Raw genomic sequence first — 19,777 nt, 5'->3', positions numbered from 1 at the left:
CACTACCACCCCCCGACTACTCACCATTACGAAATTGAAAAAAAAAAAAAGAGAGAAACTTGTCAACACAAAGGGGTTAAGAAAACGTTGAACCCTTTTTTATGAGTTTAAAAAAAAAAAAAAATTTAAAAACCGGGCGTCCGGGGGGGACGGGCGACCCTTTTGGGCGCCCGCGACTCGCCGCACGGGGGGGGCGAGGCCCCGGGGGCAGGGCCTGGGGCCCCCCCCACCCAGGCGCCCGTCAGGCCGCCCCCGCGGGGAAGAAGGGCCGTAGGGCACCCTTAGATTGTTTATGCTCTTTTCAATAAGTTGTCACATTCATAGTTTAGACTTATACCAATAAAAGCAATACATGGTTTGATGGGATCCTAACCCCCATCAATTTTAATGTTTATGTATATATATTATCCAAAAAACTGAATCTAGTGTCTTGCTTGGGGACTTTAAAATTGGTCTTAGAAACCTTCACTTTAACGGAAAGTTTGAATCAACCGATAGTTTAATTTATATATTTTCTTATCTTATTTTATTTGTATTTCTCATTCTTTTTTATTTCTTGTTTGTTTTGGGTTTGGGAAAAATTTTTTATGTGCCCTTTTTTAAAAAGCTATCTCATTGATAATTTAGACCCTTTTCATGGAACTACTTCATTGATAGTTTAAGCCCATATCAAAGAACTAATATTGATAATTGAGGCTTTTATCAATAGTCGAGTTAGATAGTTTTTTTATTTTTTTTTAAATTTTTATTTTTTTTTTTATTTTAGGGGCCATTCTATAAAGATTGAGTTTTTTTTTAAAGCTATGAGGCCGTTCTAAAATTTGTCAAATCCCCAGCGATTTGATTAATTTTTTTGAAACTGAAAGACTTGATTTAAGTTCGAAAATTAAAGAACTTTGTTGCAAAAGCCACAAGTGGGAAGTATTTTCTAAAATAAACCCTTTTTTTCATTTATTCGACGAAATTCCCTAAGCATCTCCAATTATTGGGGTTGACGTCAAAAAACACGTTATTACATAAAACACATATATTGTGATGTTTTAGAATGTAAATTTGGTGGCTTGCAAATTATATTTTATTTTATTTATTCCCTAGTTAATAGAATTAGTAGAAAAAATTTATTTTTCCCTTTTTAAAAATTGGGTTTCCTTTTTGTTTATTTTCCTTTTAGTTATTTGTTTAATTATTATTTTTCTATAAGTTGGGATTTCTCTTTGTCTATATAAATGCGCATTGGATATTTAAAAAACACATACTCCTTTTTCCCATAGTTTTTAAAAAACGGTTGCTAATGCTTTTTTGATAGGAGTAGTTAATTCTCTAACTTTCCCCCTTGAATTTCATTTGAAATTTCCCCTCTAAGATTTTAAAAATCAACTGTTTGGACGCTAATAATTGCTATGAATTGCTCTTTAATCTTACAAGAAAAAAAAGAGGTCATGGATAATAGTTATATCCAGCTTCTTTTTTCGGGTTAATAATCGTATAATTATTATTAGCATAGGGAAAGGGGTTGTTTTTTTAAAATATTGAAGGGGGGAAATCTTAATGAAATTCAAGGCAAAAATTGAGAAATTAACTACGTAAAAAATTCATTAGCAATTCCTTATTTCAGTGATAAAGGGGAAATGAGGAGTATGAATGTCTGCATAAAAATGACTAACATCTACATTTTTAATTATGCATTTATTGCTTTCTTATCTTCGTATTTTACATAAAACAACGAATTAGTAATTAAGAACGAAAGAAAATGATTAACATTTGAGATTGATTTGACGAAGTTTTGAGTTAGGAAAAAAAGATAGTAGGAACAGGGGAAAGAGAAACGTGATATCATATTTTAACATATGTTTTCATTAATTGGTTTGATTCTTCAGAGAAAAATGTTTATTTTGATTTTATACATATTTAAATTTTGATGCATGCATGTTTAAAAAATGTAATAAAGTCATTCTTCTCACGTTTTTCTTTGTTTTTCCAATCTTCAATGAACTTCGACAATTTTTTGGTGGCAATTACCAAAAAATGAAGGCCAGAGTTTTAGGGTAAGGAGCCGGACGACTACCGACCAGGGAGGCGGCGACCGTGGTGGCGTCAAAGTCAATAAAATCACACAACACAACACAACACAACACAACGTAATTAATTTATTAAAATCTAAATAAATATACGACTAAAATGAGTATCACTGCATTTACAGTCGTTGTCACAATATATCCAATTATTTTTTATTTTAACTTGTCGTTGGTGTATTTTTAGGGGTTGAAACAAAAATGGAAGTGTGGGTAGATGTGAGATTTTATTGAGAAATTTGAGGTTTTGAATAAAATTCTCCCTATACAATGTGGTTCAAATCCCAAAGGAGCACTAAACGACAACCCAATTTGGCAGAACCCAGTGAGTTCCCCGACAAATCTCAGACCCTGCAGATTCCGCCACGTGGACGGTCCGATTCACTCCACTGAGACTTGATTGCTTCAGCCCGAAGAAGAAGCTGTAAACCGCGGTTAACTAGCTTTAACCATGGTTACCCACCACGCTTATCCGGAGCGATTTTAGACCTTGTTTAGTGATGAGTTTACACACAGCTTCTTTTCCCAATTATGCATTAATAAATTCAGTTTAAATCCATCTTTTTGTCTCTCTCTTCTAGAATTATACACGTACAAAACAAGTACCGTCGTGTGTGAACATTTGATGCTGGTCGTCGAGGGTGGCGGCTTCCTCACCTCCAAACACCTCAATTGTCAATCCTCTTTCCTCTCTCTTTCCACTTGGGAAGTTTCAACGACTGATTTCGGAATTCCATGGTAGAAATGGAGATAATTTCATCACCGACTCGGAACGGAGCGAAATCGAGCAGCTGGCGGAAGCAGCTCCACCGCTGAAGAGGAAGCGGAACCTTCCTGGAATGCCTGGTACCAAAAATCAATGAAAATCTCATCTCGTTAATTAATTAACTCAATGATTTTATTTATTTATTTTTTGGTGTTGAATGCGGCAGATCCGGATTCGGAGGTGATCGCGTTGTCGCCGAAGACGCTGCTGGCGACGAATAGATTCGTGTGCGAGATCTGCAGCAAAGGCTTCCAGCGCGACCAGAATCTGCAGCTGCACCGGCGCGGCCACAACCTGCCGTGGAAGCTGAGGCAGCGCACGAGCAAGGAGGTGCGGAAGCGCGTGTACGTGTGCGGAGACGACTGCGTCCACCACGAGCCGACGAGGGCGCTCGGCGACCTCACCGGGATAAAAAAGCACTTCTGCCGGAAACACGGCGAGAAGAAGTACAAATGCGAGCGCTGCTCCAAGAAATACGCCGTCCAGTCCGATTGCAAGGCGCACATGAAAACTTGCGGCTTCGGGAATACGTTGCGACTGCGGCACTTTGTTTTCGAGGTCAATCATTTTTTTTCAATTTTTTTTTCTCTCTCGCATTTGAATTTTGTGATTTGAGTAACATTTTTTTTTTTTGTTTATTTTGGGGGAATAGGAGGGATAGTTTTATCACGCATAGGGCGTTTTGCGATGCGTTGGCGCAGGAGATTAGCCGTCCGCAGCCTGACATAAAGGCGGCGGAGATGTTGAGCCCTCGCCACCGCCTCCTGCTGCTTCCAGTCCGCCGCAACCGCCGCTGACTCCGTCTACTCGAGTGCTGTCTCCGGTGCTGTCCATACAAAGTTCCGGTGAATTCTTAATTATGGCTGCTTAATTAATCAATAATGTCAGCATTTTCCATGATTTTGTTACTTTTAATTTTTGGAGAGAGAGATGATTCATCTCAGGGATCTCAGTGAGGGGTTAGAAATCATGACTGAAAGTAGGTGCTTGATTGCACTGCTTTTCCTCCCAATTTTACTTTTAACTTAGCATATGATTTCTTTTCAAAAAAGCCCTTCTGCTTTTCTTGTTTTATCCCTAATCTTTTCCATCTCTTTACACCACCAGCTGGATTGCCGGAGAATCATCAGACAATCCACTTACAACCACCGCCATCCACCGCCCCGGCCGTCCCAAGCAGCTCATCCGCCTCGAGCAGCCACATTCCCCAAACGGAGGCGTTATGCCTATTATGCTAAACGCATCAACACCACCAGCCTTCTCATCACCACTATATCCTACTATCATCCCTCTTCCAATCCCCATCCAAAACCCCCACGATCACCCCTACGCCGCCGCCACCAGCCGGCTCTCTCCGCCACCGCATTGCTCCAGAAAGCGGCGCAGATGGGCTCCACCTCCTCCAAATCCTCCCTCCTCCACGGCCTCTGGCTATCGGGCCCGACCCCGTCCGACTCTCCAACCCCCGACAACGACTGCATCAAGCTCGAAAGCAGCTCCTTGGCATCCGGCCTGGGCCCTCGGCCTCTCCCCCGGGTTTTTACTGACCTCATGATAAGCCCGCCCACCACTCTTGATTTCCTTGGGCTGGGAATGCCGGCCGGTGAAGCCCCTCCGATGGCTTCTCCGCTTTTTCAGCCGCCTTCATCACATGCCGCCGCCTGCCGCTCCCCTTTTCGCCGGTGAGAGCGGCCGGAGACACTTTGGGGTGAGGCGCAAATAGGAAGCCTTCCATGCTATAGCTGTTTCTTTTTGGGAATCATTTATATATATTTATTTATTTGGTTTTACTGAAATTGGAAGAGTTCTGTCTCTATGCTGTCAATATGCGTAGAATCCTAAATAGACAATAAAATTCATATTTTGGGAATGAAGCTCCAAATCCCTTTAAATTGAAAATGAAAGATCAACAAGGTTATCGAAGGTTGGATTTTGTACAAGATTGTCCATTGTTCTATTAGACTCTATGTTCCATTTTAAGTGGAATGTTTCTATGCAATTCTAAATTTTTTAAGTTTTAATTTGTGAGTTAAGTGAAAATAAAATAAATGATATACTATATTTTAAAAATGTGTTAATTAGAGTGAAATAAATATATTTCTAAATAATTGAATAGGACGAGGAAGTATTCATCTTGCATTGCAACAAATGAATATTGAGACGGAGGCAAATTTGAAATGCAATCAAACAGTTTGCAGAGTTATATTAAATGTGTTAATATCTAGCCTAAAATATTGGGTTTCCCATAATAAAATTGGTTGATTATTTGTGTTATGCCCTTTTACCAATTACCATGCGATGCAAACACGTCGTCTTTGTAATGCAATTTAGATTCCTATGATTTATCAATATATTGCAAATTTAAATTTATTTTTGCGTTTTTATATAGAAACAACAGCATATATGGTTACTGCAAAAATTTTGTAATAAATGCCCCCTCAAAAATTTATCTCAATTTATTTGTCATTCTTCTTTAAATACCTCTTCTCAATACTTCAAATTTGTTTATAATATATTTTGCCCTCTTAATATAAAATTGAGCTTCACCTGGAAAGGTTTATCACGGGAGAATTATGGGGAGCTCAATTGGGAGCAGAGGAAGAGATCGATGAGTGCTTAAAAAATACACACCTAAAGACGGGGAGGTGAGTCAAACAACAAGTAGAAGTCATCCAATAGGTCATAAGACAAAGACTGCTTCTTCAACTCCGTCAACCGAAAATATAGGGTAATGGGCCTAATGGCTGCTTAGAGATGTGCCAGATCTCAGCAAGGAGCAGATCAGCAACACAAACATTTGTTATTACTCTAGTGATGATTAATTTTTTTTTTTTTAATGATGAAATTTTTAAGTTTTTTACATAAATTTTACAATTCATACTTTAGTACTAACTGCTTAAAATTAAGTGTTTTTTTTTTGCATGTATATAAATACAAAAACTGGGAAAAAAGCATTTAGAGCAGCTAATTAGGAGTATAACTAAAAACGATGACTTATTGGTTATGAAACCTTACTAGTGGAAATGGAGTACAATTGTGAAAAAAGAATATAGAGGAAATTGGCAAAGATGAAGTGTATATAGATGAGAAATGTCCCCGCTGGGCCTCCGCCACCTAAGTTGCTCGAAAAAAAAAGTGTGGAGTTGAAAATATGAGGATTCTAAATTTGGGTGAATTCAAATGGGCGTAGTGACAGCTAAAAGAGTAGGGACAAATACTCGGACAGATAATGGTGGTGCGTCAAATCCTTTTTTTTAAATTTCACCTACTATACTACTATATATACTATTATACTCATGTGAGTATATACTACTGTACTCTGTTGTTGTTGGTCCAATATAATTAATGCTACTTTATCCTCTATCGGCTAATTTCATGTTTATTATTTAAGTCGGGCACAGTGTCTCAGATGTTTGGATTTCAATTACGTGGAACGTCACATCTTGCCTCTACATATGCATATTCCCTTTATTCGAAGAAACTCACTATAAATTGAGGGGCAAATTATTTGTTCTTCATTACACATATCGGTGTATGATTCCATCTTTTTAAACGGGCCTTCAAGGAAATTAAAGCCCAAAGGAAGAGAAAATTATTGGCTAGTTATGATTTGAAAATATATTTACTTGTCTTCCTCTCATCCTCTTGTTGTTCACCCCAACAATATTTTGGATCCATGAAAATCTCAAGTTTGGGTTTAATTTGTAATAGCTTATAACTATAAAAATTCAACAAAATCACTTTTATAACATAATATGTCTTCATTTTATATTTTCTATACCCCCAAAAATGTGTGTATTAAGAAATATCTTTGAAATATTTAATAGATATAGTTATACCATATAAAATGAATACCACATTCGATTACCAATTTAATGAAATAGTGATTACTTAAAAAAATAATTTAAAAAATTATTATAAGTAAAAATTTTTGAATAATTTTTTTGGGTTCACTAACATTTTGGGGAAAACTTTGGGACTTTAAAACCCCAACGAGAATAATCCCTTTTTAAAAACCAAACCAATTTAAATTTTTTAAGAAAAAATATTTATTTTTAGATTTGCACTAAAAGTATAAAAAACACCTTCATAGTTTGAGTTATTGCATTTAAGTCCAAAACAAATTTATGTATCAAAATAGAAGAAGAGAAGGGGAAAGAAATTTAAAAAACAAAGATTGAAAAACTTACGAGAAGGAAACAACGGGGGAGAAAAAAATGAAATAATAACTTTCTAATCTTATTAATATTTTGATTAGTTATTAAATAGAGGGTTGGCCCAAATTTGATTTATTTTTCAACATAATTTGGAAAAAAAACTACTGTATTATTTTTTAAACACGAGCCGTTACTTTTTTCGATACAAAATTAAATTTATCAGATAGATTAAATAACGACGGTTTTATAAATCTATGGAATAAATTTTTTTATTAGTTAATTAAATACTATACCCATGATTAAATCATGAAATTTTTTTTATTAGTTAATTAATACTATTCAAACCAAAATGCTATCAAAATAACAAAAAATAGTTAAACATTAGTAATTAAAATAATATGGAAATTTTAAAATAGAAAAACATAAGTCAAATACATAAGTTTTTATGGTATTTTTATTGTATTTAAATTTTTTCTAAATTTTATAATTTACTATTTAATAAATAATAGATTTCATATTTAGTTATATTAATTAATAAATCTTATCTTACGGAGTATTATTTAATTTAATTTAAGATATTGACAAAGTGTCATGGGTTAGTGTGTAATTTAGAGAAATATGTAGATATGATTAAAAAAGTATAAAAAATTAGTGAATGGGGAAATATTCTTTGGGTTTGAGTTTAGTGTAAATGGTTGGACAAAATCAATCTTTAGTGTAACATTTACACTAAAATGGGTTTGAGTTTAATGTAATGATTGGAAATGCTCTAACCGAAGCCAGGATGTCAATATCTTTTATCTCTTATATTTTTTAATCTCTTATATTTTATTTCCTCTTAATTTAATCACTAAACAATACTTTAGTCGGTAAAGGGGAGTATGTAACTACGTAAGTAGGAGTACTAAAATTACACGTTTGATTTTCTAAACTTGTCGTCTTCAATTACTGATAGAACTAGAAGAATATTTTACTTAGCTTAAGAGCATCCGCAATGGTAGGCTAGCCACGGCTAGCGATTAGCGCTTCGATCGGCTAGCGAATCATTGGAGTAGACTAGCGAATTTCGCAAAAAAATCGGCGTGGGCTAGCCCGATCGCGTGTGGCATAGCGTACGCATGCCGCCATTGTGGGCGCCCGTATCCGGCGCTATTTTTATTTTTTTTTAATTTTTTTAATTCTTTTTTTAAATTTTTTTAATTCTTTTTTTTTTGAAAAACTATATAAACGCGATTTTCTGCATCTCTAAATTTCTCGCAAGAGCACTCTAGCGATGGACAACAACTAGCCCAATACGAAATTAAGACCTAAAACGAAACATGTCATACTAACATTTTTAATGTATTTTTTAATAAATTAGTGAGGAGTAGAGTGGGGCGGTTGCTCGTGTGTACCGGTTTTTTTTTATTATGTAATTTTTTTGATTTTTAGTTAATGTATTTTTTTAAAAATAATATTAATGAATTTTCCGTATATGTCTCGTAAATTTAATTCGGTAATTTAATCGTGATTTTAATTCAGTAAATGTAGTATATTTTGAATTATTTTTATTGCGGCTATGCATGCCTAAATCGATATGACAGTGGATTTTTTAGTGTTCTTGACGTGGGGAGAGAATGGATACTTCTTTGGCTAAGCACCATTGCGGATCTCTAATCGCTAAAAAAAGAAAAATTATTACCCAGCGGTGCGAGAACAAGAATTTCGTTTTCAAAGAATTAGCATTTAGCATGTACAAAACAATTTTTATAAACGTACAAAACTAGATAAGTTAATTTTTTAGATACCTAACAAGGATTAAAAATTATTACTGCATAAAATATGAGATATTTATGACGACATTCAGTGGCGGAGCCAGAATATTAACGGTGAGGGCTCAAATTACCATTAAAATTTGTTGAGTGTGTACAATGCTAACGACGCAGGAACGTGACCAATATAAAAAGCCGCGTGTGAAAAACGAATGAAGAGAAAATTAATTAGTGAATAGATTTTTTAGAACACTAATATTTTCATATTAATTTATTAGATCAAAGAGTTGTTATCTATTATAGGACTACTAAAAAGCTAAAAAATACTAAAAAAGTAGCAAATGAATAAAAGACTCAAACCAAATGATGGTGTGCAAGACTTCAACAACTAACATCCAACAAAAGTACAAACCAATCAAGACCAACAAAAAAACCAAATATCAACGTTAAACCAAAAACAAGCATACTATTTACAATCATTTCATAGCAAATGAACTACTTGTATAGCTTCCAAATAGTATTATATTATATAGTACTATTTATAATCATACGTTAAATTTATTTAAACAAAATTACTAGTATTATCAACAAATAAAGTTAAATAAAACTATAAGAAATATGACCCAAATATAGAAATGTTCTCGGCAGGAATCAAACTCGCATCTCATGGTGATGCATAAATATTGCACTTAGCACACCATCCGCTAGTTAAATGACCATGTATTCACTTCTATTTCTTTTTTCCACTCTTTCGTGGAGTACTATTTATTTGATGATTAATGAAAATTATTTGCATGTTAGATATACATGTCATAATTTAAATCTATGCGTTTAAAACAAAGCATGTCTGTTGATAATAAGAATTCTATAGAAAAAATTGGAAGAAATTTTCTCAAACCGTTCCAATGAGCAATGCTGGCCTGCAAGAGCGTGTGGCGTGCCTGGGCGGATCCGGGAAACGGAAATTGATGGGGCGGAATATATATTACGGGTTTAGTTTAGGGGGAAAATATGGGAATTTTTTCGATATTTGGGCGGTCGGGAGTAAATGAAGGGGAAGATGATACGGACATATCTTCAATAATATCCTCATATCTTTATTAATTAGTTAGCTTTGATTAGAATATACTTACGTTATGAATCGATCGAAATTGCGATGAACAAATCGAAAGCACAAACAAAACCAAGAGACAACGATATACGTGGTTCGTCAATGTGATCTACATCCAGGGGAAAAGCACTCAATCTTTATTCTCATTCACACACAAGAATTACGAAGAGAGATTCAAAAGTTCGGAAGATACACACAAGAAATCACTTAGCTCAATCGCGAGAGCTCACCTCAAATTACAATGATTTCCTCACAAAATGTATCGCTCCTTCGATGCTGATAACCGCCAAGATCAGCTTATATATAGGAGTTGTGGTCGTTTCCCCGGTGTACAACGAGCTGAAGCATCCGACTTTAAACCCCCCAAAACCGGGTTGACCAACCCTTATTTTTGAACTCCTTTTTCCCAATTATGCATATTAGACCCTTTATCAATCTCATCCCGATGAAGTGTAGCTTGACATCTATATGCTTGCTACGCTCATGGAATGTCTGATGCTTAGCAAGGCATATCGGCTATTTGAGTCACCAACCCCGTCACTACATCCCTCAACACCAAAGTCCAACATTCCCTTCAACCAAAACTTTCCTTGATTGCTTGTGAGAAATGTACTGCTTCGTTGTAGATAATGCAACAATCGATTGAAAACTCGATTTCCAACTCCCGCGCTCCATACAAGAGGAATACATATCCAGATTGAGATTTTAGCCCGGGCTTTTTATTTCCCTAAATCTTTCATATAAAAACTCGATCTTAGTCCATTTTATTTCCTCCACCTCTTCCCGATGCTCTTGCAATAAAGCATGTCATCTACATAAAGTAGAAGAAAAGCCAGCCTTTCCATCTCTTTTCTTGATGAAAACACGTTATCATATAGGGCTTCTCAAATCCTATATTAACAAAGTCATTGAATCGAAAAATACCATTGCCTTGAACTCGCTTAAACCGTAGAGACTTCTCTTCAACATACAAACTTTATCTTCATTTCCGGGCTCACAAACCCGGGGGGTTTTTCCAAAATATTTTCTCTTCTAGCTTTCCATGTAAAAAAACTGCTTTTTACATCTAGTTGTTGTAGTTCCCATCCCCCGTGAGCAACAACACCGATAGGGTCCTTTTGAACTGCAACAACCGTGAGAAAACCTCATTATAATCGATTCCCTCTTTCGGTGAAGCCCTTAGATACCATCCTAGCTTTGAACCTCACTTTGTTGTTTGAAGCCTCTATTTTCTTCTTATAAATCCACTTGCATCCTATGGTTTTCCGATTTTTGGCCTCAATACCAACCCATGTTCGATTTTATACAAACCGTCAATTTCTTCTTGCATTGCCTTGAGCCATTTATCTTTCTTCGGGGGTTCTGCTTCTTTATAAGATGACGGTTCATGATAATCCATCTCTTCACTATTGCAAGTGCATAATACATCATTTCGAATCATTAAACTTTGCGGGAAGCTTAATCTTTCTTTTGGGCTTATCTCCGGCTATGACTCTTCTCGACAACTTCCTCATTTGCTTCGAGTTGCCGATGTTCTCCAATTCTCTGAAGATCACCGAGGGCTTTCTATCTCATCGTGGCTCCACCTCAAAATGAGATCTCTCCGATTCCCTTTTCGAAATGGCATTTCGTTTTTTTGAAGATCACATCTTCGCTAATAATCATTTTCTTCATCCCATCTTCCGTGCACCATAACCTATCCCTTTTCACCCCTTTTTTGGTAGCCCAACATCACACATTTCAATGCGGGGGGGCTCAAGTTTTCCTTTTTTTAATGAGCATCCCCCGGAGAAAGCCCCAAAACCCAAATGGCCTTAATCTAGAGTAATCACCTTGACCATACCATCTACTACCCGGTGTCTCACCATTAATGGAAGATGATGGGCATTTTTTGGGAGAGCACCGATGAAAAGGCCGCCGCCCCCCTGCATTTTTTTTCCCCCATACCAAGAGTTTTGGATACACCTCACCCTTTCCAAGATTGCCCCTTCCTTTTTCCCCGCGACTCCATTCCCCCAGGGTTATGAGGAACCGTTCTATGCCTCTTCACACCTTTCTTCTTACAACCGATCAAACCCCAAGAAAAAAATTCAAGCCCATTGTCCGTTCTAAGACACTTGGAGTGATCTCTTCCCCCTTAACTCTACCTCACAACACCAATCTTGAAACTTCTTAAAGGTATTCGATTTCCCCTTTGGATAATAATCCAAAGTTTTTAAAAAAATCATCAACAAAAGAAAAAAAGTACCTTCCACCTCCTATGCCGTTTGCCCGGGGAGGCCCCCATATCATTTAGCACATTTTAAAAAGGGGCCCTTTAAGGGATGCTTTCCCCGACTATAGGGAGTTTCTTACTTTTTCCCAAATGCATTCTTCAAGGGTCCAACCTCCTTAATGGTCCGATCATCTTTTACTTTATTAATCCTAGCTTGATCATTTTTAAACCCCAAATTTTTCCCACATGTCCCAATCTTGAATTTCCAATTGATCGGGTTTTTTGGACTCGCCCCATTTACATCCCCCCCAATAACCCCAAAAATTTGCAAAAAAAAGATTATTAATTCTCTCGGGCCCCATGATGACTCCCCCCATCCTTAGTCACTACCATTTCTCCATTAGCGAAGAAAACCCGAATCCTTTATTTTCACATTCCCGCAGAAATCGATTTCTCTTAATTGATGGGGGTTTTTAATTTTTACATTTTCCCAAAAAATTGATAGAGCCATTCTCCTTTCTCATCTTGACACTCCCAATCTTTTAACATGGCAAAAATTGGGTCATTTCCCAACAAGACATTTCCTTCAAAAAGGGTTTCATATCGGGGAAACCCTCTCTTGTTTTGGGGTCAGGGAAAAACCCCATCCGGAATCCATGATCTAGACATTCAAGATAAAATCTTCTTAGTAACGGTAAGTGCTTGAGCTTCCTCTGCTTCCTTAGTAATTGCCGCAAGATCTTTTTCCTTTTTTTTCCCCACCGCTTTTTCTTCCATCCATAACAATTCTTCTTGATAGCCCCCGGGTTTTTTACAATTGCTGGCATGTTTTTTGCCCCTTTTTCCCATCCATCTCCTTTTGAGCCTTTCCCCTTTCCCTTTATCATTACTCGCTTCTTACCTTTATCCGTTTTTGTTGGTATTTGACATTCAAGCTCTCGAGGTTTGGGGTCAAGGGACTTCCCCGCAGATTTCAAATTCTTTCACTTAACGCAGATATTTCATAGGTGATCTTGGAGTCTCTTCCAAGGAGTATTGCGCCCCCGAATGACTCATAAAAAAATTAAAAAAACGAATTCAAGAGCATCCCCCCTTTTTTCGCCCCTTTTTTGCCCCGGGGGGGAATTCTCCGCATCATCAACACATTTCCCAAATTCCTCAAGCTGTTCTAAAACACTTTTTGCTTGATATCTTGATTGTAAACAACCTTTGCTGAGATGTAGGCGATTAGCCGAAAACTTGGTCATATAACGACTAAAGCTTGGCCCAAATTGCAGCCGCGGTTTCTTCTTTGGAAACCCCCCTTTAACACTCGACCCCGAGGCTAAGTATCAGGGTAGGCCATTCGGAGTTCTTGAGCCTTGGGATCGACTTTCTCATCCGCTCCGCAGTGGCTTTTCATCCCCATTCTTCAAGATCTCCCGGAGGCCCGCATCATCACGACTTTCATCTTCACTTCCACAAGCCGAAATCATTTTTCCGGTTGAATTTCTCCGTTTCAAACCGGTAGACATCGCGCCGATCAATCCCTAATCGATTCCACGACGGTGCCAATTTGTTATGAATCGATCGAAATTGCGATGAACAAATCGAAAGCACAAACAAAACCAAGAGACAACGATATACGTGGTTCGATCAATGTGATCTACATCCCCCGAAAAGCACTCAATCTTTATTACTCATTCACACACAATAATTACGAAGAGAGATTCAAAAGTTCGGGAAAATACACAGAATCACTTAGCTCAATCGCGAGAGCTCACCCCAAATTACAATGATTTCCTCACACGGAAAAAAGTATCGCTCCTTGATCTGATAACCGCCAAGATAAGCCGGCGTTTCTCGTGTAAAACGAGCGAAGCATCCAGCCTTTCAACCCCAAAACCAGGTTGACCAACCCTTTTTTTGAACTCCATTTTTCCCAATTATGCATATTAGTCCCTCAGCTTTATTATTTGTGAAATAGTGGCCCATACTCCAACACTTACATTTTCTTGATAGTTAAGTTACTAGCATTATAAATAGGAGCTATTGTCATCTTTTGAAATCTAACCATTTAGATTGATTGACTATACTTTCTCGCGACTTTTTCCTATCTTCCAATTTGATAAGGGGCGGAAATGAAAATTTTATGTTTGGATAAGGGAAAATTATCGGACGGATGAGGTGATCCCCTAGTGGGGCCGTGCGGCCCTGCCCACGGCACGACTCTTGATTCTTCGCTAAGGCATCGTTGTGTACGCTGTCATTAGATATAGGGATTCTATTTTGAATGGATCCACTTGATTAAATAAGTTGAACTCATATTTCCCAATAAGTCTTTGTCGTTTCTACACTCTACAGTTTCTCTCTCTAGGAGTGTAATTTCAAATGTCTTTGTGGCTTCTCTCACTTTTTTTGTTCATCATTTTCGTTTTTTGCTATTCCCTAAATAAATTTGTGGGGGGCCCTGGAATCCAGAAACACTTCAAGCAGCAAAGGCATAAATGGCCCCGACTCCCCCATCTTCGGGAACACGGCGGCGGTGCGGCGGTGGCTGATCGCGGCAGCGGAGGGGGCCCGATCCCTTCACGCACGATATCTGCCACCGCGTTATCCCCTTCGGAACTGGTCGAATTTTACGGAAAGGGAAATTTTTTTGTATTGGTTTGGGCGGAGACCTAGATTAGCAGTGGGCGATCCCAAATTGATCAAAGACATTTTGATGAATAGCAACGGAAATTTTTTCCGAAACAGAAGACCCAATCCGTCTGCCAAGGTGTTGTTGGCGATGGGCTGACCCAATCTCTACGGTCGGAGAGGGGAAGTTCATCGCCGGATCAATGCTCAGGCCTTCCACATGGAGCGAGTCAAGGTCAATTTTTTCCCCCCTTTTATGATCATTTATTTTTTTGTATAAATAAAAAAAAAAAAAAAAAAAAAGTAGTAGTAAGTAAAAAAAAAATTCGTTTATGTTTGATTAAATTCTTCTGTAATCATCTAAATGTCGAATAAGCTTCACACGAAATTAGAGATATGGAATTTAGTTTTAACGTAAGTTATAGACTAAATGTATGTAAGTACCAAATTGACACAATTGATTTTTTTTTTATTTGTGGTGCTATGGTTTAATGAGATTATTTAATGGTCAAGGGTTTAGCTAACCCCCTGGTAAAAGTCAACTAGTGATGCAGCCGTGAGCTGAATTATTCATTTGTTTTTCTTTTTTTGTATCACTTTTTTTTAATCATAAATCATCTATTCTGTCGTCATGTATCTCATATTTTATGCACGAATAATTGTTAAATTTTCAAGAATATTTAAAATTTATCTAATTTTTTCTTGCGAAAATTAATGCAAAATCTTCACAAACAAGCAAATTTATTTCATTCCGAATTTAAATTTATTTTACATACTACAATTTTTTTACTACTATAAAACTAGGGCCATGCTTGGGATGATGGAATGGAATGGAGGAAAGGAATTTCCCCTTCCTATCCATTCCATTCCTTTGTTTTAAATTTTTTCCTTAGGAATCACCATTCCATTGGGGAAAGGTCATTCCATTCCATATGGAAATACCCATTCCATTCATTTTTTGCTAAAGGAAAAGGGCATTCCAATTTCCATTTTTTTTCCTTTCTTCTTATTTTTTTAAAAATTTTAAAAAAATTAAATAAATATTATTTAATATTATATTTAAATTTAATATCATCTCAATTTTAGCATAAATTAAAATTTTAAAATTTTTAATAATTGAAAAAAAAAAAACACACCACGCAACTCACACAAACACACACACACACAGCAACTCACACACACACACACACACAGCAAAACACACACAAACACACACACACAGCAAAACACACACAGCAACTCACACACAACAACTCACACACACACAGCAAAACACACACACACACACATAACAACTCACACACAACAACTCACACAGCACACGCAAAACACACACACACACACACAGCAACTCACACAGCACACACACACAGCAAAACACACACACACACGCAGCAACTCACACACAACACGCACATGGCAAAACACACACACAAACAACTCACACACCACCACATATACACACACACATCAACACATGCATACACCACATATGCACACACTCTTTCCCGTGTATCGTACAAATTTATATGATCCAAAATATTGACAAAAATTTTTTTGAATAAATATTTTTATAGAATCAACATATTAATTATTCATATTTCATTCCAATCCATTCATATATTATTTTGTAGTTACCAACATAGGAATGAAATCAATCAAGGAATAACAATTCCATTCCATTTGTAAACCTTACATTCACCAAGCACAAGAATGGTCATTCCATTCCCACCTTCATTCATTCCCATCTCCATTCATTTCCCCCCTCATTCCATTCCATCATACCAAGCATGGCCTAGGAGTATTATAAAAGTGAGACTAACATTTTCATTCGCATTTCTTAAAAGAATGCAAATCCCAAATTAGATAATTAATAACTTTGGTACTGGTATTTAAATTTCTCGCACATGGAGCGACATAGTAGAAAAATATGTATAATGAGGGAAAAAAGAACTTGATTGCAACTTTTAGTTGTAAAAGCATATCAACTTAGTTGAAAAGTTTTAGGTCTGATTTAGTATTCTTGGTTATGTTTGTTATAACTTAGTTGCGTTGTATTAACATGTACAATATGAACTTGGTGATGTTGACAGGGTTATTCCTGAAATGGCAGCTAGCATAGAAGACATGTTGAAGATGTGGGAGAAAAAAACAGAGAAAAGTGAGTTTGAAATGGATGTCCCGAACAACTCCATCAGCTCTCAGCAGATCTCATATCTCGAACAGCATTCGGCAGCAGTTAAAAAAGAAGGGAATCGCATTTTTCAACTGCAAAGAACACATCGGCCTTGCCTTGCAAGCTTTCCCGAAGTCTGTACATCCCTGGATTCAGGTACTTCAGAATGATCTAGTTGTTGATCGGGAATACATCATTGTGCGTCCATTTCACACTTCTGATCATTTGCTAACATTTTGAAAAAAATTGTGTGCTGTTGTGTAGGTTTCTGCAGCCGAAGAAGAACAGGATGAGATGGAGACTTGACCAGGAAACTCGGGAATCGATCAGAAAAATTATTGGGAAGCATCAAGGGAACTCAAGTCATTGCTCACACTGATGATGTCTTCATATAAGAATGAGGATGGTGTAGAGGAGAAGCTAGATATTGATGAAATTATAGATGAATGCAAAACTTTCTACTTTGCAGGGAAGGAAACAACTGCCAATCTCCTAACATGGGTGCTTCTCCTTCTTGCATCTCATCAAGAATGGCAGACCAAGGCACGAGACGAAGTTATTGCTACGTGCAGGGGCAACGCCACCCTACTGCAGAAAATATCCGATTTCAAAATAGTAAGTTTCCATAGCAGCTCTATGATTTCTACTTTTTGTCCTTGTTGTTCTTGAAAAAGTACAAGTCTTTATGCATGACATGATGTGAATCCTCACTAGAGAATCACACAACCCTTTCCATATATGATTCAAAAGAGTATATGTCATGTTTTTTGGTGTTGTGTTGTGAACCAGAAAATGAGTAAAAATTGTGTTATTATGTGCATTTACCGTGATTAGGATAGAAAAAATATATGTATGTTCTTGATTTAAAGCAAATTGTGTCATGCCATCTTCATCTCCACAAGATTACTTAATCTCTTCAGTCTATTAACAGAAGCTCTTGTCTTTGCTACAGTTGAGCATGGTACTGGCGAGACCCTTCGGCTCTACCCTCCAGCAGTTGCACTAAATAGGCAAGCATCGGAAAATGTTAAACTGGCAAGCCTCAACATTCCTTCTGGCACGGATATGTACATACCCATGACTGCTGTCCATCATGATACTGAGATCTGGGGAAAAGGGCCGAATGAGTTCAATCCTCTGGAGATTCTCTGAGCTGAAAGCATCCAGCATCCTTCTTCCTTTTGGTTTAGGCCCCAGGATATGTGTTGGGCAGAATCTAGCCATTGTTGAAGCCAAACTAGTCTTGGCCATGATCCTGCAACATTATTCTTTCGTAGTATCGCCTCGTATCGACATGCTCCTATGCAGAGTATGACCTTGCAGCCACAACATGGAGTCCAACTTCTTTTCAGCAGGATTGCATAGTACTATGTTTGAGGAGACCTCTATATTCTTGTGCATTATTTGGAATATTTATGATCACTGCAAATCAACTATCATTTTTTTGTTGTTGTACTGAAGTTGTAAATATTTGGACCCTCACCTCTTTAAGGGTTTTTTCCTTTAAACAAATGGTTTGGGCTCTTTTGGAGAAATTACCTCATGAAGCCTTAGCACTCTTTGCTTGTATTGCAAGAATTATTTGGAAGCTGACAAATAAATTTTACATAAACAAAGGGTCTTTTAATTAGAAAGAAATTCTATCATTAGCACACACAAGCTGTATGGAAAATGATTATTCCATGTATTTTGCAGAAATTAGAATCTCCACCTCCTCCAAGTCATCCCTCCACCCCCATCCGACTCTCAAACGCCCGAAACAGGCATCAAGCTGAGACTCCATGGCATCCGGCCTCTGCCTCTCCTCCGGGGCATCGGATTTACTAAACTCATGATTGCCCGATCTAGATTTCCATGGGCCGGGAATGCGGCCGGTGAAGCCCCTCCGATGACTTCTCCCCTTCATCAAATCCGCCCTCTGCGCTCCATTTGCGGTGAGAGCAACGGAGACACTTGGGATGAAGGCAAGTTAGGAAGGCTTTTAATATTTGTGGTCTACTTGGGTTTGAGCCTTTGTATTTAATGTTGGGCTGGAATTGTTTAAAAACACAACCCAATCTTGTGTATGGAAAGCCCAAAATGACTTGACTCATTCACCTTGACCACCGATGGTTTCCGTGGAGCCCACTTCCGGATCATGATTGTAGGCCGTTGGATCCGGGGTTTGGTTGTTGAGTGTTAAGTGCTCAGATACCTCTTTAACTCCCTCTATTCTAAAATCTTTCTCTCTCGTGCTCTCTGGTTTTCTCTCTTCCTTCTTTCTTCTCTCTCTACATCTGAGGCATTTTGCTAGTGAACTCCTCAGATCTTTAGTTTCCTCAAATCCTTGTTTTTGTAGGATCTATCGGTTTAGATCTTGAGTTTGGAGACTTTCTGGTTTCCATCAGTGTTATCAATTCTAACCTAGGGTTGGAATTTGATAGTGGTTGTGTTGTAGAAGTGAGCTTGGTGAAGTGTTGGGATCTGTGAGTTTTCGCGGTTGTGGCTGAATAGACGGTTTCGGTGGAAGTCGTGTGGCTAGGGTTTCGACCTAGTATTCGGCACCTAGTATTCGACAGGGTTTTCCCCTCTTGTGACTTATGGTAGAAGCGTGTGGGGAGGTCCTTGGCCTAGTGTAGTCATTTTGGGCTGAGGTATTCTCTTTTTCTTTCTTGGTTACTTTTGTCTATTGCTACTTAGATCCAAGAGGATCTTGTGTTGTTTTTCGATACTTTACAAGTGTGCAAGTAATCGAAGGAGCTTGAACTCAAGTCGTTTCAAGACTTGAGAATAGCTAGGGTTTCGATTAAGTAGCACGTTAGTAGGCAGTATGATCCACGGTGGTATCGAGACAGGGATCACTTGGGGCCGCCGGGGCGCAAATTGGGGGTGGGGGTTTGGGAAATAAAGGGTCGGCCCCCTTCCCCGGGA

At 37.7% G+C, this 19,777-nt stretch overlaps 1 protein-coding gene and 1 pseudogene across 1 annotated transcript; both read left to right on the top strand.

The window, feature by feature from the left end:
• The first annotated feature begins 2,342 nt into the window (after positions 1–2,342).
• Positions 2,343–4,076, top strand: LOC125198034 (zinc finger protein ENHYDROUS-like). The gene is given in 7 exon segments (XM_048096495.1): positions 2,343–2,446; positions 2,815–2,918; positions 3,005–3,356; positions 3,358–3,396; positions 3,491–3,558; positions 3,561–3,683; positions 3,946–4,076. Coding segments are annotated over 7 exon segments (921 nt in total).
• Positions 4,077–14,442: 10,366 nt separating this feature from the next.
• LOC125198031 lies at positions 14,443–18,255 on the top strand (annotated as a pseudogene).
• The last annotated feature ends 1,522 nt before the right edge of the window (positions 18,256–19,777 follow it).

This window comes from Salvia hispanica, unplaced genomic scaffold (assembly GCF_023119035.1).
Source record: "Salvia hispanica cultivar TCC Black 2014 unplaced genomic scaffold, UniMelb_Shisp_WGS_1.0 HiC_scaffold_1174, whole genome shotgun sequence".
NCBI lineage: Eukaryota > Viridiplantae > Streptophyta > Magnoliopsida > Lamiales > Lamiaceae > Salvia > Salvia hispanica.
The sequence above is the reverse complement of the archived record's forward strand: the minus strand, read 5'-3'. Positions and strand labels throughout refer to the sequence as shown.